At 43.8% G+C, this 21,462-nt stretch overlaps 1 protein-coding gene across 2 annotated transcripts in view; it reads right to left on the minus strand.

The window, feature by feature from the left end:
• Window positions 1-21,462, minus strand: part of LOC126201939 (anaphase-promoting complex subunit 1) — a 367,756-nt gene that overhangs the window by 91,676 nt on the left and 254,618 nt on the right. For both annotated transcript variants that reach the window (XM_049936824.1, XM_049936823.1), the window contains exon 27: window positions 19,761-19,993. In XM_049936824.1, coding sequence (XP_049792781.1) covers window positions 19,761-19,993 — 233 coding nt within the window. The remainder of the gene's footprint in view (window positions 1-19,760; window positions 19,994-21,462) is intronic.

Genomic DNA, 21,462 nt, shown 5'->3' on the forward strand with positions numbered 1-21,462 from the left:
GTTCAATCCCGCGTACGGCCATCCTGATTTAGGTTTTCCATGATTTCCCTAAATCGCTCCAGGCAAATGCCGGGATGGTTCCTTTGAAAGGGCACGGCCGACTTTCTTCCGCATCCTTCCCTGATCCGATGAGACTGATGACCTTGCTGCCTGGTCTCCTCCCTCAAAACAACCCAACCAACCCCTACGTGTTAGGAAAAATGACATGGTAATTTGGATGGCGAGGCGAACAGCGAATGTGTGTGGTATAATTTGCAAGCAACAGTTGCTGCTGGAGCCGCAGTGAAAGAATGCCAGGCTGTTCACGGGGATCGTTCAGAAGGCTCCCATTGTGAGTCGAACTCCACAGTGGTGAATGGGGTCCAGCAGACGCAGTGCGGAGGGTGATGCTCAACCATACACCACACTTCCACAGTCAATACGGGATTGTACGAGGGCTTTGTATAGCTGCAGCAGTGTAGGACAATCAGCACCCTGTTGTGGCTCAGGCATCAAATAATATTAAGGTGCTGCCAGCACTTGCCCTTAAGCTGATGAAGATGGGAAAGCCAAGTTAAGTGGATATTGAATACCAGTCCCAAAAAGCGGCAAGTCTCCAATACATCTAGTAGTTGGTCAACGAGGTAAAAGTTCTGGATGGGGATGGACAGTACGACGATGACAGAAGTGCATGACGCAAGTTTTCGATGCCGAAAACTGAAAGCCATGAGTGATGGCCCATGACTGCGCCTTCCGTACAGCTCCCTGCAGCCGGCGTTCAGCCACAACAATAGAAGAGGAGCAGAAGGAAATACAAAAATCGTCAGCATATAGGAGGGGAGAGACTGACGATCCTACTCCTAATGCAAGACCATTGACAGCAATTAAAGAGAGTGGGACACTCAGGACGGAGCCCTGCGGCACCCCATTCTCTTGTATAAGGGGTGCACTGTGGGATGCACCAATGCGAACTCTGAAAGTGAGGCACAACAAAAAATTTCTGTGTAAAGATCGGTAGTGGGCCCCGGAGACCCCACTCATGCAGAATAGTGAGGGTGTGGTGTCGCCAAGTGGTATCATAGGCCTTTGTCAGCTCGAGAAAGAAAGCAATAAGGTGTTGTTGCCGGGAAAAGGCTGATCGAATGGCAGATTCCAGGTGCACCAAGTTGTCGATGGTGGAGTGTCCCTGGCTAAAACCACCCTGGGACAGAGCCAGAAGGCCCTGAGACTCAAGAAGCCAACACAACCGCCAGCTCACCATACGTTCGAGTAGCTTGCACAGAACGTTGGTTAGGCTGATAGCAGGATAGCTATCAACATCTAGTGGGTTTTTACCAGGCTTTACGACTGAGATGATGATAACTTTCCTGCCACTGCGACAGGAATTCGCCATCGCTCCTGATGCAGTTGATGACTGCAAGGAGGTGGCACTGAGAATCTGCTGACAAAAGCTTCAGCATTTGTGAATGGATGCAGTCTGGGTCAGGGGATGTGTCAGGACAGTTGGCAAGAGCACTGAGAAATTCTCACACACTGAAGGGAGCATTATATGGCTCAGGGTGGTGTGTAGCAAAAGAGAGATGTTGTTGTTCCACCCTATGTTTGAGGAGACGAAAGGTGGGGTGGTAATTTTCAGACACAGAGATACAAGCATTAAGGCTCAGCAAGACGCTCTTTAATTACGTCTGGATTGGCAGATAGAGCTCCATTTGTGGAAATTCCAGGGACATCTACAGTGGTCCGATAGCCATAAAGTCAGCGGAGCTTTGTCCAAACCTGGGAAGGGGAGGTTCGTGTTCCAATGGTGGAGCCATAGTGTTCCCAACACTCCCGCTTCCTTCGTTTGATGAGTAGGCAAACATGGGCACGGAGCCGTTTGAAGGCAATGAGGTCCTCCAGGGACGGGTGGTGCTTATGATGGAGAGTCCACCTATGGTCTCTAATGACCGCAACGATTTTCTGGCGACCACTGAGGTACTGACTTCCGCTGGGGGCAACTGGAGGAACAAGAGATTGCTGATTCAGCTGCGGCAATAATGTTATTAGTGATAGTGTGAATCACCTCATCGATGGCGGTATACAACGGATATTCAATGGTGGTAGCAGATGTGAAAGTGTCCCAGTCAGCCTTGGGAGAGCACATCTGGGCAAGCGACAAGATGAGGGACGCCGGGGTAGAAACAGGAAGAGTGGAAAATGGTTACTACCACACAAGTCATTATGTGCTCTCCAGTGGATAGATGGGAGAAGGCTAGGACTGCAAACCAAGAGATCAATGGCCGATTACGTGCCATGTGCCACACTGAAATGTGTGGGGGCACCTGTATTTTGGAGGCAAAGGTCGAGTTGAGTTAGCAGGTCCTTAACATCTTTATCACGGCTAGTAACCTTGGTTGCTCCCCATAAAGGGTTATGGGCATTAAAATCACCCAGAAGGAGAAAAGGTGGACGGGGGGGGGGGGGGGGGGGGGGGGGGGGAAGTTGCAAAGTAAGTGCAGCCAATACATGGGGCAGCACGTCAACATCTGGAGGGAGGTAGATGTTACACATGGTAATTTCCTGCGTTGTCCTCACCCTGACAGCCACAGCTTCTAAAGGTGTTTGAAGGGGCACAGGTTCACTACAGACAGGGGTAAGGACAAATATGCAAACTCCACCTGACTGTGCAGTCACAGGCAGCACAGTTTTTGTAGTACCCCCGACAGTCACGAAGTGCGGGGGTCCACATTGTAGGAAATCAGGTTTCCTGAAGGACAATGCAAAAAGCAGATGTTATGCTTAGAAGTTGACATAACTCAGCTAGGTGGGAGAAAAAACTGCTGCAGTTCCACTGGAGGATGACGGTCTGGAATCGGGGAAGACGTGTAGTAACCAAGGAGGCAGGTCACCAGCATCACCTGCCACCACCAGTTCAGTATTTGTATCCGTCGCCATTGGGGATGAGGCATCGGTGAGAGCCAGGTCCTCGGGGGATGCTAAAATCTCCACCTCATCCCCAGATGCAGAACTGGTAGGGAGTGGTGGTGTTGGGGCCACTGGAGGGTCCTGTTTCTTAGTAAACTACCGTATTTACTCGAATCTAAGCCGCACTCGAAATCAAGGAAAAAAAATTTTCCGAATCTAAGCCGCACCTGAAATATGAGACTCGAAATTCAAGGGGAGAGAAGTTTTAGGCCGCACCTCCAAATCGAAACAAAGTTGGTCCATTGTAATATGAGACACAATTTTGGTCGAATGAATGACAATACAGCTACAGTAGTTTGGTTCGAGTCGTAAGCTTAGCAGTTAAGCTTTACCAAGTAGCCATTGCTATGCGTCAGGCACTCCGTCCTTATTTATACGGGTACCCTTCCTTTTTCACATGCTTTGTCTGGTTTGAATTGATTGTTTATTTTTCTTTGATCTGATAAGCGCTGTTCTCTTTGTTATAGGTGTTTACGCCACTCTAAGCTGAAAATGCATTACTGTACTGTCTCCTGCACTGTTTGTCGCATTCTGATAATGAGTGTTTACGGCCTGTTGCCGCTCGCGGCATGGCTTGCTTTTGTGCACACTACCGCTGCTTAAAAAAAGAGAGAGAAGAGAGAGAGAGAGAGAGAGAGAGAGAGAGAGAGAGAGAAATCGTCTCATTTGCAAAAGAATGGCAAGAGACTGCTCTTTGTTGTTACTTACACTGCTGCTTTCTTTGATAATGATCAACAAGAACCAAATAATATACTGCGTATGATAGAAGTTCTGAACGAGAGTTTAGCGAAAATTTTTCTCCGTTTGAAAATCTTTTCAGACGCCTCTTTAGTACATAACATTCTGCACAGAAATTAGAGTCATCTTAGATTTAAAAATCTAGTCAATTGCTGTGCTTCATTTCTGACAGTATCCCTATTAGGCATAAGAATAATACGAATATAAACATGACATGATATGTGTATTCTTCCGTGTTTGCTGTTGTCTCACTCTAGTTCCGTAGTTTATTAGGCAGACAGGATTTAAATGAGATACCAGCAAAACACGAAACAATACATGACAAAATGTTTATATTCGTATTATTCTTATGGTCAAGAGAATACTGCATGTGATTCACAGTTCATAAAAGTTCCTATTAGCAACCATCTCTTCTCACAGGTAGGAAAAAATTCAGAATGTAGAGTTGGCCATATTGACAAACATCCCAAACAGTCTTGCCAGTCGGATTTTCGTAGTACATTGAAATGCTGCTACATTCTAAGATGAACAATACGGAATTTGTATTTACTTCGTTGTATAATGTATAAAAATGCAGTGGTCGAAACTCGGGGCGGAGAAAAAGCTCGTCTTCCACCTTTTTCTTCTTTTTTTAAATTTATTTACTGACACAGAGGTTTTGGCGCCAGTATTTATCTTTGTGCCTGCAAAGCATGCCTGTGTAGCGCTACATATATTCGACGGAAGAAGTTAGTTGTGGCGGCACCTACCAACATTTTTCAGAACTTCCCCTTACTTTGCACTCGATTCTAAGCCGCAGGCGGCTTTTTGGATTACAAAAAACCAGTAAATAGTGTGGCTTAGATTCGATTATATATGGTACTTCTTCATTTTCTTGCTCTCTTACTTTTCTGTATGGGTTTGCTGGGAGGGCACCTCCGAAGTAGCTTCACGAATGGAGGGAGATCATGAAGCCCTTCGGCCAGCAGCTTGTGGCTCCTTCAGCCATTGGTGAGTGTTCACTGTGGCATTAGTAAGGACACTGGAAGGGAGGGTCCCAAGGGACCCCTTCCGCACAAGAGGAGCCAGGGGAGGCTGCTGTGTCTCCAGCTGTGGGGAGTGGACCAATGTCCCGGACATTTGTGGTGGGTATTGGTCCCAAAGTAGGTGCTTTGAGAGCAACGGAAGAAAGTGTGGCCCCACCACCAAGGGGGCCAATGTACTCGAACGGCCCGGAAGGCCCACTGTATGCAGCAGGGAGTGTGAAACTACCAGCACATGAGAGGGTGATGTCAACATCGCTGCAGCTTATGTGGATGTCAACCGAATGGGGTGCAATCATTCAAATTTATGTTTAGCCTCTCGGTAAGTCGGCCAGTCCAGGGTCTTGTAGTCCATAATTTTCTACTCCTTTTGGAGTACTGAGCAGTCTGGCAAGCAGGGGGAGTGGTCCTCCCCACAGTTGACACAAGTGGGAGGTGGCACACATAGAGTATTTGGATGCAGTGTATGTCCACAGTCTCTACATGTGGCACTGGAATTGCAGCAGGAAGACGTGCTTGAATTTCCAGCACTTATAACACCGCATAGGGGTAGGGACGTAAGGTTTGACATCACAGCCGTAAGCCATCACTTTTACCTTTTCAGGCACTGAATCACCCTCAAAGGCCAAGATGAAGGCACCGGTAGTAACCATATTGTCTTTGGGTCTCCTGTAGGCATTCTGGATGAAATGAACACCCCACCATTCTAAATTGACACAGAGCTCATTGTCAGACTGCAAGAGGTGGTCACAATGGAAAATAATCCCTTGGACCATGTTGAGGCATTTATGGGGAGTGACGGAAATGAGGAATATCACCCAGGTGTCACAGGTGAGTAATGCATGGGACTGGGCAGGGGAAGCTGTCTGTATGAGGATTGCCCCACTTCTCATTTTTGACAGCTCAACCACTTCCCCAAACTTATCATCCAGATATTCAACAATAAATTGAGGCTTCAACAAAAAATTGAGTCCCCATCCGTTCTGCTGCAGACTAAATACCTTGGCACATAAGACTCTCTCTTGTCCATAGACCTACATTCGTCCAATGACGAGGGGGACAATTTGGGGTCATACCTCTCAGCATTAAAGTCAACTTTTCCAATTTTGGAGACTGCTGGGGTCATCGGTCCCCAGCAAAAAATAACTTGGTCTGCTTCATTGCGGGTCATCCGTCTTGATGCCACCCACTCCGATCAGGGGCTCTCCTCACGGGTGACACCCAGCCACAGCAAAGGCTACCTGGCACAATGGCTGTTGCCGGGAGTCCTGATGACCCAAAAATATGGGCACCTTCTTCTTGGCATACATGTGGAGTTCACAGCTCAGGCATCAGCACTGCAGTCCCTGTGTTGTCAGGGGGCTATCACTAAGTGGGTACATGATGGCCCCACCACAAAGAGCTGGCTATCATGCTGGATGTTGGGTGCCAAGGAATCCAATATTGTCATGGGGGCACAAGTGGACAGGACACAATGGAAGAAGATGGCATACCCCAGAAGGTGTCCTCTCCCAAATAGTTGAATTTCAGGTGGAGATGCAAAGCCATTACAAGAAGAGGTGCAGGAGATTTAATCTAATTGCACTATGGATAAGTGGTGCACCACGTAAGGGGTCCTTACCCAAATCGCCTGCACTTCTGTAGAATTTGGAAAGTGGGAGCTCAAACCATAAAATGGAACCTGAACTTGTAAGGCTAAAAGGTGGGAGACTCCTTTTAGTCACCTCTCACGACAGGCAGGAATACGTTGGGCCTACAATGACACTTGATTTTGCACAACTACTCTATTAGCAGCCGAAATGAAGTGGCTTTCGAATGGGAACCGCAAACACTTGATGACAAGACAACAAGTCAACGGAATCCTCCACTGGAAAACACGTCTGATGTGTCATACAGGGCATTAGTCACGGGAAATGTGTCATATGATAGGTACCTCTTATCAATGCACCTAATCTGTACACATGCTAAGTGGATAAGATATGCCTCCTTGCCCGATTTAGTGTTTGTATGAATGTGAATGTGATCGTTCCCAAGGAAATGGTGAAAACATAATAGTCTGTCACATATGCTGCAACAAATGAACACAACAGTTTCACAATTACACAGGTTCTTTGTTGCAACGTAGTTCAGATCCGTTTATTTATTGTTTCCATTTCTGTGAGTTATCTATGTGGTAACTTGCCTGCTCTCACAATTCATAACATTTGCTTGCAACGGTAACGTATTCTTACCACATGAGACATATTCTATAACCCATGTATAGTATGACAGCTGCCAAGGCTACAGAAAGACTAAAAACATTTCAATGACCAGACGAACAGTTCATAATGACGTAAAAAAAAAAAAAAAAAAAAAAAATAAAAAAAAATTTTTTAAAAATAAAAATACAAATAAATGGCACGGGGGAGTTTTGAACATGGCTCGTCTGGGTTACAGGCCCACATCATGACCAGTCAACCATGATGCCGTGGCTGTTCAGTTTCTCTCGATATTGCCCATGTTAAGCTTGGATCGCTTATTTTTAATTTTGCTTCTTTTTCACAGTGCAGTTCACCTCCTTCCTGTTTTCATGCTTTATTGGTGTTCAGATAAGTTAAATTTAGATATAGTGGGAATTAGTCAAGTTCAATGGCAGGAGGAACAGGACTCCTGGTCAAGTAAATAAAGGGTTGCAAATACAAAGTCAAATAGGGCTAATGCAGGAGTAGGTTTAATAATGAAAAAAAAAAAAAAAAGTATGCTGGTAAGCTATTATGAACAGCATAGTGAATGCATTATCGGAGCCAAGACAGACATGACGCCCACACCTATCACAGTAGTACAAGTTTATATGCCAGTCAGCTGCGCAGATGAAAAAGAGATTGAAGGAATGTATGGTGAGATAAAAGAAATTACTCAGATAGTTAAGGGAGACAAAAGTTTAATAGTTAAGGTAGACTGGCATTCAATACTAGGAAAAGGAAGAGAAGGAAAAGTCGTAGGTGAATACAAACTGGGGGGAAAGAATGAAGGAGGAAGCTCCCCGGTACAATTTTACAGAGACTGTAATTTAATGAAAGCTAACACTTGGTTTAAGAATCAGGAAAGAAGGCTATAAACGTGGAAGAAACCTGGAGACTCTGAAAGGTTTCAGATTGATTGTATAATGGTTACACAAAGATTTAGGAACTAGGTTCTGAACTGTAAGACATTTCCAGGGGCAGATGTGGACTCTGACCACAATTTATTGGTTATGAACTGTAGATTAAAACTGAAAAAAACTGCAAAAAGGTATGAATTTAAGAAATGGGACCTGGATAGCATGAAAGAAACAAGATTTGTAGAAAGTTTCAGATGGAGCCTTAGGGAACATTTGACAAGAATGTGGGAAAAGAATACAGTAGATCAAAAATGGATAGCTTTGAAAGATGAAATACTGAAGGCAGCAGAGGATCAAGTACGTAAAAAGACAAGGGCTAGTGGAAATCCTTTGGTAAAACAAGAGATATTGCATTTAATTGATGAAAGGAGAAAATACAAAAATGCAGTAAATGAAGCAGGCAAAAGGGAATACAAACATCTCACAAATGAGATCGACAGTAAGTGCAAAATAGCTAAGCATGAATGGCTAGAGGAGAATGTAAGGATGCAGAAGCATATATGACTAGAGGTATGATAGATGTTGCCTAGATGAAAATTAAAGTGACCTTTGGAAAAAAGAGAACAACCTGTATGAAAATTAATACACTCCTGGAAATTGAAATAAGAACACCGTGAATTCATTGTCCCAGGAAGGGGAAACTTTATTGACACATTCCTGGGGTCAGATACATCACATGATCACACTGACAGAATCACAGGCACAAAGACACAGGCAACGGAGCATGCACAATGTCAGCACTAGTACAGTGTATATCCACCTTTCGCAGCAATGCAGGCTGCTATTCTCCCATGGAGACGATCGTAGAGATGCTGGATGTAGTCCTGTGGAACGGCTTGCCATGCCATTTCCACCTGGCGCCTCAGTTGGACCAGCGTTCGTGCTGGACGTGCAGACCGCGTGAGACGACGCTTCATCCAGTCCCAAACATGCTCAATGGGGGACAGATCCGGAGATCTTGCTGGCCAGGGTAGTTGACTTACACCTTCTAGAGCACATTGGGTGGCACGGGATACATGCGGACGTGCATTGTCCTGTTGGAACAGCAAGTTCCCTTGCCGGTCTAGGAATGGTAGAACGATGGGTTCGATGACGGTTTGGATGTACCGTGCACTATTCAGTGTCCCCTCGACAATCACCAGTGGTGTACGGCCAGTGTAGGAGATCGCTCCCCACACCATGATGCCGGGTGTTGGCCCTGTGTGCCTCGGTCGTATGCAGTCCTGATTGTGGCGCTCACCTGCACGGCGCCAAACACGCATACGACCATCATTGGCACCAAGGCAGAAGCGACTCTCATCGCTGAAGACGACACGTCTCCATTCGTCCCTCCATTCACGCCTGTCGCGACACCACTGGAGGCGGGCTGCACGATGTTGGGGCGTGAGCGGAAGACGGCCTAACGGTGTGCGGGACCGTAGCCCAGCTTCATGGAGACGGTTGCGAATGGTCCTCGCCGATACCCCAGGAGCAACAGTGTCCCTAATTTGCTGGGAAGTGGCGGTGCGGTCCCCTACGGCACTGCGTAGGATCCTACGGTCTTGGCGTGCATCCGTGCGTCGCTGCGGTCCGGTCCCAGGTCGATGGGCACGTGCACCTTCCGCCGACCACTGGCGACAACATCGATGTACTGTGGAGACCTCACGCCCCACGTGTTGAGCAATTCGGCGGTACGTCCACCCGGCCTCCCGCATGCCCACTATACGCCCTCGCTCAAAGTCCGTCAACTGCACATACAGTTCACGTCCACGCTGTCGCGGCATGCTACCAGTGTTAAAGACTGCGATGGAGCTCCGTATGCCACGGCAAACTGACTGACACTGACGGTGGCGGTGCACAAATGCTGCGCAGCTAGCGCCATTCGACGGCCAACACCGCGGTTCCTGGTGTGTCCGCTGTGCCGTGCGTGTGATCATTGCTTGTACAGCCCTCTCGCAGTGTCCGGAGCAAATATGGTGGGTCTGACACACCGGTGTCAATGTGTTCTTTTTTCCATTTCCAGGAGTGTATTCCATAAAATAATTTCTGACTCTTTCATTTGTAAAAGGTGATAGGTGTGAATTATTAACTAGCAACAACACTCTTTTTAAAAATATATATGATCAGCATATAGCTGTATTCACATATGAATGTTTAATGTGAATGTAAAATCACCCGACAAACTAACTAACAAACATAATGGGGAAGTTATCAGGTCATATTAAGGGAATACGCAAACTAAAAAAATTAGTGCCATTCAGTCAATCAGTATATTCCGTTAATTTATGGAGTGGGGAATTAATCTGACTTGACTAATATGGTAGGTTAAGGGTCACGCAAAAGAAAGAGAAATTAGGTTGAGAGCCTTTGGTGGTCAAAGACTGATCATTTAATCTGGAGCAACTCAATCTGTATTAATAATGGAGTACAATGTAGAGAGTTTTATTGGAAGGATCTCTGACTTGAATACTGGTACAAAGTAGTTTTGCCTGTGCAGAGTCACATTTATTGAGATGTTGTCTTCTATTTACTGTGGGGAAGGATTTTGCGAATTTGCCTCGAGTGCTCATGATAGGTCGTGATGAGACTCAACAACATATTTATGGTTGTAACAGTGACTACTGTTTAGATACCAGATAGCTTGAGTTCCTGACAGACAATGTTATCTCTTACACATAAGATTTTGTCAGTCACACTCTGAACTTCACGAGTGATTTTAAAGAACCATTAAAACCTGAAGTACAGCATTATTAGTCACTTGTTTCTTGAGATGGATCAAGTTTCCACACACTCTTATAACATATAATTGGGAGAAGTAATTAGCTAGAAGTCAACATCTGAAGAGGTTGAAAATTGTTCAGCATCAAGTAATTTGGAGTGGTGATGGCTTTTTTCTTTTTTTTTTTGTTAAAGTCAAGTTAAGATTGGGGCTACATTGGAACTGGCGTACAGTGTGTGTACTGAACTACAGAGAATAAACTTCAACATGCCTTACAGCAATGCAAAACGAAAGTTCTGATGTTTTTATTTCATTGTTCCACCCTGACCATACAGTGACGTGATTCTGGTACAATAAACTGAAATGGTCTATTAAAGAAAGTAATGAGAATATCCCTTTAATAAAAACTTAAAAGAAAAGAGATAATAGCTATTTCACAGGTAGAATCTGATAGCTTAAAGAGAGGTTTCAATTTAGTCAAGAAAGTAAATGCAGTCAGACTTGAATTTTTGATGTGATTACCATATGTACATAATGAGGAATGTAGCAATATGATTAACTTCCTTCTATCACTATTATCTCTGACTAGTGCATCATTATATCTTTGTTATCTTGTTATGTGCGATAACAAAACAAAATATTACGTTAAGTCATTATTTTAAATTACAAAAGGGAAGTGTTTTTTACCACTACACTGCTATACGATATTTAAAATAATTTTGGCGGAGGCAGATATTACTATTATCTTGGCGTGATTGGGAATGGTCTCATTTTATTTGTATACAACACACAACACTTTTAAGCATGTAAGATTATTTTTCATTTATACGGATGTTTTGAGGTAAATCACTGAGCAGGCAGGAAGCAGGTCAATTTAATCTATAGCTGTGTAAGTCTTTTTGTGTAAAAGATAGTGAATAGTCACAGGTTGAGACCATGCTGTTAACACTAAATAAAGACCACTTACACACAAGGGTAACTGTGTACTGTCACAAAGGTAAAACTGAAGTTGAGAGTGACAGAGAATATTTTGAGGCAGTACAGTGTAGCATAAGAATGCGCCCCTAAACAAAGATCCCCATCACTGCCAAACTGTCATATTTCCATGATGTTTCTGTGATTGTCCAAGCTACCACATTATCTTTAGATAAATGTGGACCATGAATCACTCTGCAAATGGAGGCAGGATTAATCTGGAAAATGCACAATTTGGAACATGAGTCATTCTGCAAATGGAGGCAGGAGTAATCTGGAAAATGCACATTTTTCCATTCATTCTTAGTTGTATCCAATGTTGCTGATTCCACTATAAATGGATATGATTCTACACTGCTGTGAGCAGGACACACATTACGAGATATATGCCATATAGACAGACTGCTCTGAGAATATGATAGGCTGTTTGTAGGTATTCTGCAGATCTTCAGACAACTGTAGCCTTTGCAAACAGCTATTTTGTGTGCATCGGGACTTTGTTATATCAATGATGCCAGATATCTAGTCTTTTGTGAAATGGTTAACCTCAATACATATTGGACTAGTCTACATTGAATGTAGTTTTAAAATGACGCTTTCTGGCACATTCAATGCCACAGTGTGTGTGTGTGTGTGTGTGTGTGTGTGTGTGTGAGAGAGAGAGAGAGAGAGAGAGAGAGAGAGAGAGAGAGAGAGAGGGGGGGGGGGTGGGGGGGACTCGCTTCAATACCTCTAAGAATTCAACCATACCGAACAGCATCAAAATGACATCCTTGTGGCACTACACTGTAAACTTCACCAATAGACCACACTCTGACCAAACTGAAACTGCAATCAAGAACAGGACACTCCTTGTCATGGTGGCATGGCTTGGCTTGGCTTGCCTGCCTCAACAATGCAGTTGGCGGTACCATAGGTGCAACTACATCAGAAAAGTGTCTCTGGAGAGGCCACACTAAGAAGTCGTTTGTGGCAGCAGCCTTTTCATTAGTTACAGAGGCAACAGTTTGGATTATAAATTGCTCTGTACTTGTAATACTATCCTTGCTATGTTGGTACTGAGAATGGCTGAAGGCAATGGAAAACTACAGCCATTTTTTCCCCAATTGCATGCATATCTAGTGTATACCAGATGATTAATATACCATAACAACTGATGCAGATACATCTGCATCCCCCACAGGCTGTGGTGTCAATCACAACAATGAGACACAGCTCCACACCAGCGGAAGACAACATGGCCAACCATTGCCTGCCCCCTGCCCCCACATGCCCCAATAGCCCCTCCAGCAACATAACAGTGAACAAAATAGTCCTACATTAATTCAGACTAGGACACTGTCACTTTAATTAACATGTGTATTTATAAACAACTGATAATGAGCAAAATATGCTCGAGATGCATTGTTGTATGTTAAGTTAAATAAAAGAAATAAATGTGACCAGTAGCAGAAAAACACAAGTCTACGTGATATGAAAGATACTCCCCAGCTCATCCGTGTATGCTCTCACAGGCAGCGCTTTGCCAACCCTGCTACCCCCGCCCGCTCCCCTCCCCCGCCTCAGCCTCTTCTTTACCCTCACCACCCAGATTACTCCTCCCATTATGTGCTGTTGCTCACAATCTGGCTTTGGCAGCCAGAGACTGTGGACATGCATACGTCAGTGAGTTGTGTTTGTGTGAGTGTGAATATGAATGTGTGTGTGTGTGTGTGTGTGTGTGTGTGTGTGTGTGTCTAAATCAGAAGAAGGCATTTTGGCAGAACACTTACTTGCTTAGCACTCTTTTTGTTGTGCCTGTCTGCGAATCAACATCTCCTCTATATGGTGAAACATCAGTTTACTAAGTTGTGGATGCCAAATATTAAAACCATTTATTTATACAATGACAGGAAGGGCAGTAAAAGCTGATCTTTAGAGGTAGGAAAACATTCACTCTATGACTTATCTTGGATGGTAGACAGAAGAAATACAAACCTACATTTACAACACTTGTAGATTTAGAGAAAGCTTTTGACAATGTTGACTGGAGTACTCTCTTTCAAATTCTGAAGGTGGCAGGGATAAAATAGAGGGAGCAAAAGGTTATCTATAACTTTTACACAAACCAGGCTGAACAAATGGGAGAATGGTGGGATGGGGGTGGGGCAGTAATTGAGAAGGGGGGGGCATAGTCGGGAAAGGAGTGAACAGGGTGCAGCAAATCACCCATGTTATCCACCATGTACATTGAGCAAGCAGTAAAGAAAACTAAAGCTAAAGTAAAGCTCAGAAACTAAATCTTTTGGGCAGTGCCAGTTATATTGTAAGTCTGTGAGAGATGGCAAAGGACTTGAGATATTGGATGAACAGAACTTCCAATATTAATTTATGTGATAAAAAGTCGTTTTGGAAAGTATTTGAAATGTAGTTTATATGGAAGTGAAATGTGGCTGCAGTATAGACAAAAAGGGGTAAGAGATTTTGAAATGTGTTTCTACAGTAAACAGCTAAAGATTTAGAGGTTATATTGAATAACTAATGAAAAGATACTTAACTGAATGGAGATGGGTTTGAGGGGAGGGGGGGTGGGGGAATTTGTGGCACAAATTGATTGCAAGAAGCAATCAGCGATCAGTTGGTAAGGACACATCCTGAAGCATCAAGGTACAGTCAATTTTGGTTATGGAGAGGTGGAGAGGGGGTGGGGGGGGCGGGAAGGGGGGGGGGTGCAGAGATGGGGGGAGGGAGTGGATGGAGGTTGCAATAGTTATACATTGATGAAGGGGTTTGAACAGAATAGACTAGCATGAAGCATGGTATTGAACTACTCATCTGAAAGACGATTTTAACAACAGAATAGCCTTTTCGTAGCATGTAGTGTCACATTAGCGTACGGATAAAATATTGTGACCTGGTCAGGGAAATCCATGTTCCTTAGGTTTTAAATGCACTCACTTTTAAGTCAATGGACTCTGCAAAATATTTTTCCATTGAGTCCCACTCCTTAAAATTGATTCTGGAAGGCCATCAAAACACTCATCTATTGCTGTTGCAGCCTCATCATTTGATTCAAAACATTGTCCAACTGCAAACTTTGAACACACGGGAACAAATGGAAATCAGATAGTGTCAAACCTTATGGATAAAGTGAATGTTCAAACAATTCGTACTTCTTAACTCCACAGTCAGAGCATGTATGTGGACACTGTTACTGTGTAAGAACACTAACCCCCCCCCCCCCCCCACACACACACACACACACACTGTTGTTAGTTGTTGTCATTAGGTGATGGATCAGTGTCTCATTCACAGTAATAAATTTTGTGCACTAAGTCATTAGATTCTCTATTAAAGAGTCCAAACATTTTTGAGGAATTCATTTTCGCATTTACTCCTGGTCTACTTTGATTCCGCAATCCATCTTGGACATATCTCCCTGATGGTAAATTTGTTCTGTAATTATGTTTCTTCTTCCCTAAGGAGTTCACCATACAGTTTGCTATTCGTGTGTTCTGCAAGATTTGCCTTACCAGGACACTTTTCACACCTGTGTATCATGCACTGGTAGGAACTGATGTCACACACTAGCAGCTTCATTGCAACTTTGTAATCCAGACCAGAATCCTTTATAGCAGCAAACATCAGCTTAGCATTTTGATGGGTCTCACATACACAAACATTGTGTGTGCCTCTTGCACTTACAGGCACAACCCATTTTGGCCGAAGATTGAAAAAAGATGATAAACCTACTTTGGTATTGTTGCATAGCAACAGTCTTTTTTTGCATCTGTACACATACATTTCCCATTTTCACCATTACAGAGTTTTTTTCCAGGCATTATTCGGCTGTAGTCATTATTTACATAAAACTCTGACACTAGAACCTTTATTTCTGAACTCTATTGCTTATCCTGAGCATGCTGAAGTTGTGGAAGCACTCCTTGGGTTGCTTTTATTTTCCTAGCTTGCTTTACCATATAGGCAGAAACATTGAATTCCTTTGCAGTGTAGTCAATAGACCAGCTGGAAGGTGCAAGAGTAAGAATAGCTACTTTTTTATGGCGTGTGGATATGGCACATTTTTCTTTCAAATCATGCACAATTTTGTCCAAATCAGAGCATTTCTGGCACGATTTCTGTTCCTTTGGAGCAAATAGTTCTTCCTCTTCCGCCATTAGTGTGTCAGCTATTTTGTATTTTAATTCCATTTGAGCTTCTTGTAGTTTTCTTCTACCATATATGGGCCTGTCTCTTTTCCCAACTTTGTGTGTCTTCATGGGAGACAAACCAAGAGCAGTCACTGAAGTATTTAATTGCTCATCCGCTGTGGTTGTAGGTGTCTGATACTCTTCGTCACTGTCACGTAAATTATCAAAATATTCTTCATTTTTTAGCAGTGTAACACACTTGGGACATAGCTTTTGTCCTGGGTTCCATGTTAAGTCCCATGCACTGATTCACTTTCAATATTGATTTTGTATCAATTTCTCTGAGGCTACATTTCACTGTCTTCTTATGAATCCGAAATGGATCAAAACAACATCTTCGTAGGAAAGAATATTTAACCAGAAACACTTTCATATGATGATAACAAACACTAAAGTTTCCTGGAACTGTACTTCTTGCGCCCACAGGGTGTATCCTGGATCTCCATAGCAACAAATCTTGGTCCGATTCATCGAGATCATACAGTACAAAGCGAATGCCACATTTTGTTCCATATGTTGTTTTATGACATTCAGATACTTGTGCTCTACTAATACTTCAACTTGTTTGAACAAAAGCACCACTAGTACACTCTTCTGCCTCCATACTGACTTTCCACAACAGTACTGACCAGTCTGAACTAGAATCTTAAAAACATGAGTAACCTGTGATTGTTGCTTGTTTCCTTTGTTGTTCCTGCCTAACAATGACTCATTCTGTCCCTGAAAACTACCATTGTTTCTGCTGCCTAATGGTTCCCAACAATTGCTGCAGTTTTATCTAAAACAAGCTGTCTGCATCATCACTATTACTTGCTAAATTGTGTTAAAAGAAACGTAACCAAATACATCTCTGTCAACTTTTATTGTACACAAATGTCTTGCAATAACATGCTGAAATTTTGAGATATATATCATTATGGTCTACTTATGCAGTGTGTGAAATTTGGCTTGGGTACCACTTGTACCTTTTGTGCTACCACACTTCGAAAATCCATTTTTTTTTTTTTTGTTTCAGATAATTTTTCAAATTTTTGTATTTTTGTGTGCATGTAACTCAGTTACTGATATGGGCTTGATGAGTTCTGTGAGTGTTTAGGCCACATTACACTTACCACAAAAAAATTATATCCTTTTTGAGTGAATTATATTTGGCATAGAGGGCACCTACAATATGTACCTTTTAACGTATTACATTTTCTAAATCACAATTTGGAATTTTTTATCTTCCCTCAGAAATATGTTGGTGTTTTGATTCATGGAGTGTGTTCTCTAAATGGATGTTACTGGGTTGTAAAAATTTCACAGGACTGTGTGGAATAGTTCCAAAGTTATTAAGACCTGAAGTTGGGTCTGAAGATACACTCCTGGAAATGGAAAAAAAAACACATTGACACCGGTGTGTCAGACCCACCATACTTGCTCCGGACACTGCGAGAGGGCTGTACAAGCAATGATCACACGCACAGCACAGCGGACACACCAGGAACCGCGGTGTTGGCCGTCGAATGGCGCTAGCTGTGCAGCATTTGTGCACCGCCGCTGTCAGTGTCAGCCAGTTTGCCGTGGCATACGGAGCTCCATCGCAGTCTTTAACACTGGTAGCATGCCGCGACAGCGTGGACATGAACCGTATGTGCAGTTGACGGACTTTGAGCGAGGGCGTATAGTGGGCATGCGGGAGGCCGGGTGGACGTACCGCCGAATTGCTCAACACGTGGGGCGTGAGGTCTCCACAGTACATCGATGTTGTCGCCAGTGGTCGGCGGAAGGTGCATGTGCCCGTCGACCTGGGACCGGACCGCAGCGACGCACGGATGCACGCCAAGACCATAGGATCCTACGCAGTGCCGTAGGGGACCGCACCGCCACTTCCCAGCAAATTAGGGACACTGTTGCTCCTGGGGTATCGGCGAGGACCATTCGCAACCGTCTCCATGAAGCTGGGCTACGGTCCCGCACACCGTTAGGCCGTCTTCCGCTCACGCCCCAACATCGTGCAGCCCGCCTCCAGTGGTGTCGCGACAGGCGTGAATGGAGGGACGAATGGAGACGTGTCGTCTTCAGCGATGAGAGTCGCTTCTGCCTTGGTGCCAATGATGGTCGTATGCGTGTTTGGCGCCGTGCAGGTGAGCGCCACAATCAGGACTGCATACGACCGAGGCACACAGGGCCAACACCCGGCATCATGGTGTGGGGAGCGATCTCCTACACTGGCCGTACACCACTGGTGATCGTCGAGGGGACACTGAATAGTGCACGGTACATCCAAACCGTCATCGAACCCATCGTTCTACCATTCCTAGACCGGCAAGGGAACTTGCTGTTCCAACAGGACAATGCACGTCCGCATGTATCCCGTGCCACCCAACGTGCTCTAGAAGGTGTAAGTCAACTACCCTGGCCAGCAAGATCTCAGGATCTGTCCCCCATTGAGCATGTTTGGGACTGGATGAAGCGTCGTCTCACGCGGTCTGCATGTCCAGCACGAACGCTGGTCCAACTGAGGCGCCAGGTGGAAATGGCATGGCAAGCCGTTCCACAGGACTACATCCAGCATCTCTACGATCGTCTCCATGGGAGAATAGCAGCCTGCATTGCTGCGAAAGGTGGATATGCACTGTACTAGTGCCGACATTGTGGATGCTCTGTTGCCTGTGTCTATGTGCCTGTGGTTCTGTCAGTGTGATCATGTGATGTATCTGACCCCAGGAATGTGTCAATAAAGTTTCCCCTTCCTGGGACAATGAATTCACGGTGTTCTTATTTCAATTTCCAGGAGTGTAGATTGCCAGATGCGGGTTGCAATTTCCGGGTCACGCCACCTTCTTTCACAAGTCATAATTCTGGAACTAATTGGCACAGGAAACTAATACTTTGTACACGAGTGTTCCACACATGGTAGAATTAGTGTACTGAATTTCAGTCAAATCTGAGACTATGAGCTGGAGCCCCTGGTTGAACTGACCCAACTGCCATCCACTCCACACCTGTTGATGCTGGATCTCATCACCAACCATCTGCTAGATGATGGCTAGCTATCCTGACTATACCTACAGCTACCAGGAGTATTATGTCATTTAAAAAAAGTGCTTCATCATTTATTTGTGTGTTCATTATTTATTTCCATTTGTCATTTTCATTACAACCATATTTTTTGTCACACCTCTTTACAGCTACATACGCATTCCGCAAGTCTCTGCACAGCACATGGTGGAGTAAACTATGCACCACTGATCGTCATTCTCTTTCCTGTCCCACTCACATACACAACAAGAGAGAAATGATAGCCCATACGCACCTATATGAGCCCTAATCTCAATTATTTTGTCCTTACTGTACCTGCTCAAGATGAATGTTAGAGACCGTAGAACTATCCTGCAGACACAAATGAAGATTCTCTGATCTTCCTAAACACTGCCTTGTTCCCTTCAAGGATTTCCACCTAAGCTCCAAAAGTGTATCTTCATAACAACTCTGTCACACATCAAACTGACTGGTACTGAAACCATTCAAGAGACACTCTTGTCACAGTTGTTATGCTATGTACCATACTGTTCATTCTTCTACAGCATGTCATGCACAGAAACACCGCATGCTTTTGAAGACCAAGGGGGGTAATAGATGGAAGTCCGAACTCAAAATAATATGGATTCTATCAAACTGCTACAGTACTTGTCCACACCAACAAAGGAATTGTGAGGTAATTCACGAAACCATTTTCATCCTCAGACAAAATGACACTACATATCAGTTCAAAATACAGAAGTTCCCTCTAAATTGACAAAAAGGACATCAGGTACATAAGACAGTGTGTGATGAAGTTTTGTGGAAATCAACGTCTGTTATTTCTTTACATCTATCGCTTTAACTTTTTCTTATCTTTTTGAAAGCAATATTTTTTTTTATGTCTTAACTCGAGATTTACATTTATAAATTAACGCAGTTCCATGTATGTGTAACAGTGAGCCAGACACACAAGACATTGTACTGTTACACAAAATAACATTCCTTTGATACAAACAATAGCTTTTAAAATAATTCTTTAATGACATCACCTGTTATCATTGCTGTGTGTTGGAAACTTAGGAAAGAAGGCACATAACATTGCAGCAACAGCAGAAGGTGAAGTGCTGAGAGTGTATCTACCACCACCCAAAAACAATAGTCCAAGGGCCATATGTGTCGCAAGGTGTGATCCATAAGTTACGACACTGTTTGCTGGACCAACACGTGATCGTAAATGTCTTACAAGTCTCAACACATCCAAGTCTCCAGTTCCTGCCATCACCTATAACATACCAATTGCATCATATTTTACACCAACTACAAATATTTAATGTAACATAGAATTAGTATTTTTACATGGTACATTCACATGTATCTTCATGGGTAAGTCGAATGCTGGCAAACATTTGAAACTTATTTTCCTTAAAATTTTAATTCAGTAAAATGTACACTCTCACTGGACTTGGGTTAATCATACAAATTCATTCAAACTAAACAGTACCCTTCACTTGATGAACACTAGGTAGCAAAATGATTTTTCACATGCATAACATTTTACCAATAATTTACAGAAAGGTGTAAAGTATTCAGCATGTTCTATTTTTACTGCACATTCTGTTCACATAATTAGTACATACAGGGTGTCCATGAAGTCATACTACCATTTTTTTAAAAATGGCGACTGACCAGGAGAAGGCGCAATGTGTCATCTGATATCCAGAATCCAAATCTGCGACATAGTACTGCTGAATTATCAAAACCTGTGTGGGAGGGCACCACTGGCAAAAATAAGCATAAGAGGTCTTCAAAAACTTTAGAAACAAGCCGTGTCAAAAGCCTTCCTCAAAGTGGACGTTACCCCGTATCTCAAACATACGTCCATAGTGTGCAAACTTCATTTTAACACAGCTCTGAGAATTCAATTTGTCATGCATCACACAAACTGTAGGAAGCAAGATCAAGTATTACATATGTTGTTACACTTTTATGTAAACAAAGTGCAAATGATCCTAGCGTTGCGGCCAATCATTGTCTCGTCATTTGCGTGTTTCACGCTGGCCTCCATAGACGCCAACAATGACAACTGAAAAATTTCCTGTTTCCAGATTAAGCAACTTTCCACATTTCTGGACACATAAATTGTCACATTATGACTTTGGGCTCCAAAAACACACACAACATATATGAACACATCCAGCAATACCCCGAAGTTACTGCTTGGTGTGACTCTATGCATAACAGGGTGATAGGCTTAGTTTTCAGAATGAGATTTTCACTCTGCAGTGGAGTGTGTGCTGATATGAAACTTCCTGGCAGATTAAAACTGTGTGCCGGACCGAGACTCGAACTCGGGACCTTTGCCTTTTGCGGGCAAGTGCTCTACCAACTGAGCTACTGAAGCACGACTCATGCCCGGTACTCACAGCCTTACTTCTGCTAGTACCTCGTCTCCTACCTTCCAAACTTTACAGAAGCTCTCCTGCGAACCTTGCAGAACTAGCACTCCTGAAAGAAAGGATATTGCGGAGACATGGCTTAGCCACAGCCTGGGGGATGTTTCCAGAATGAGATTTTCATATCAGCGCACACTCCGCTGCTAAGTGAAAATCTCATTCTGGAAACATCCCCCAGGCTGTGGCTAAGCCGTGTCTTCGCAATATCCTTTCTTTCAGGAGTGCTAGTTCTGCAAGGTTCGCAGGAGAGCTTCTGTAAAGTTTGGTAGGTAGGGGACGAGGTACTGGCAGAAGTAAG

Source organism: Schistocerca nitens, chromosome 1 (genome assembly GCF_023898315.1).
Source record: "Schistocerca nitens isolate TAMUIC-IGC-003100 chromosome 1, iqSchNite1.1, whole genome shotgun sequence".
Lineage (NCBI taxonomy): Eukaryota > Metazoa > Arthropoda > Insecta > Orthoptera > Acrididae > Schistocerca > Schistocerca nitens.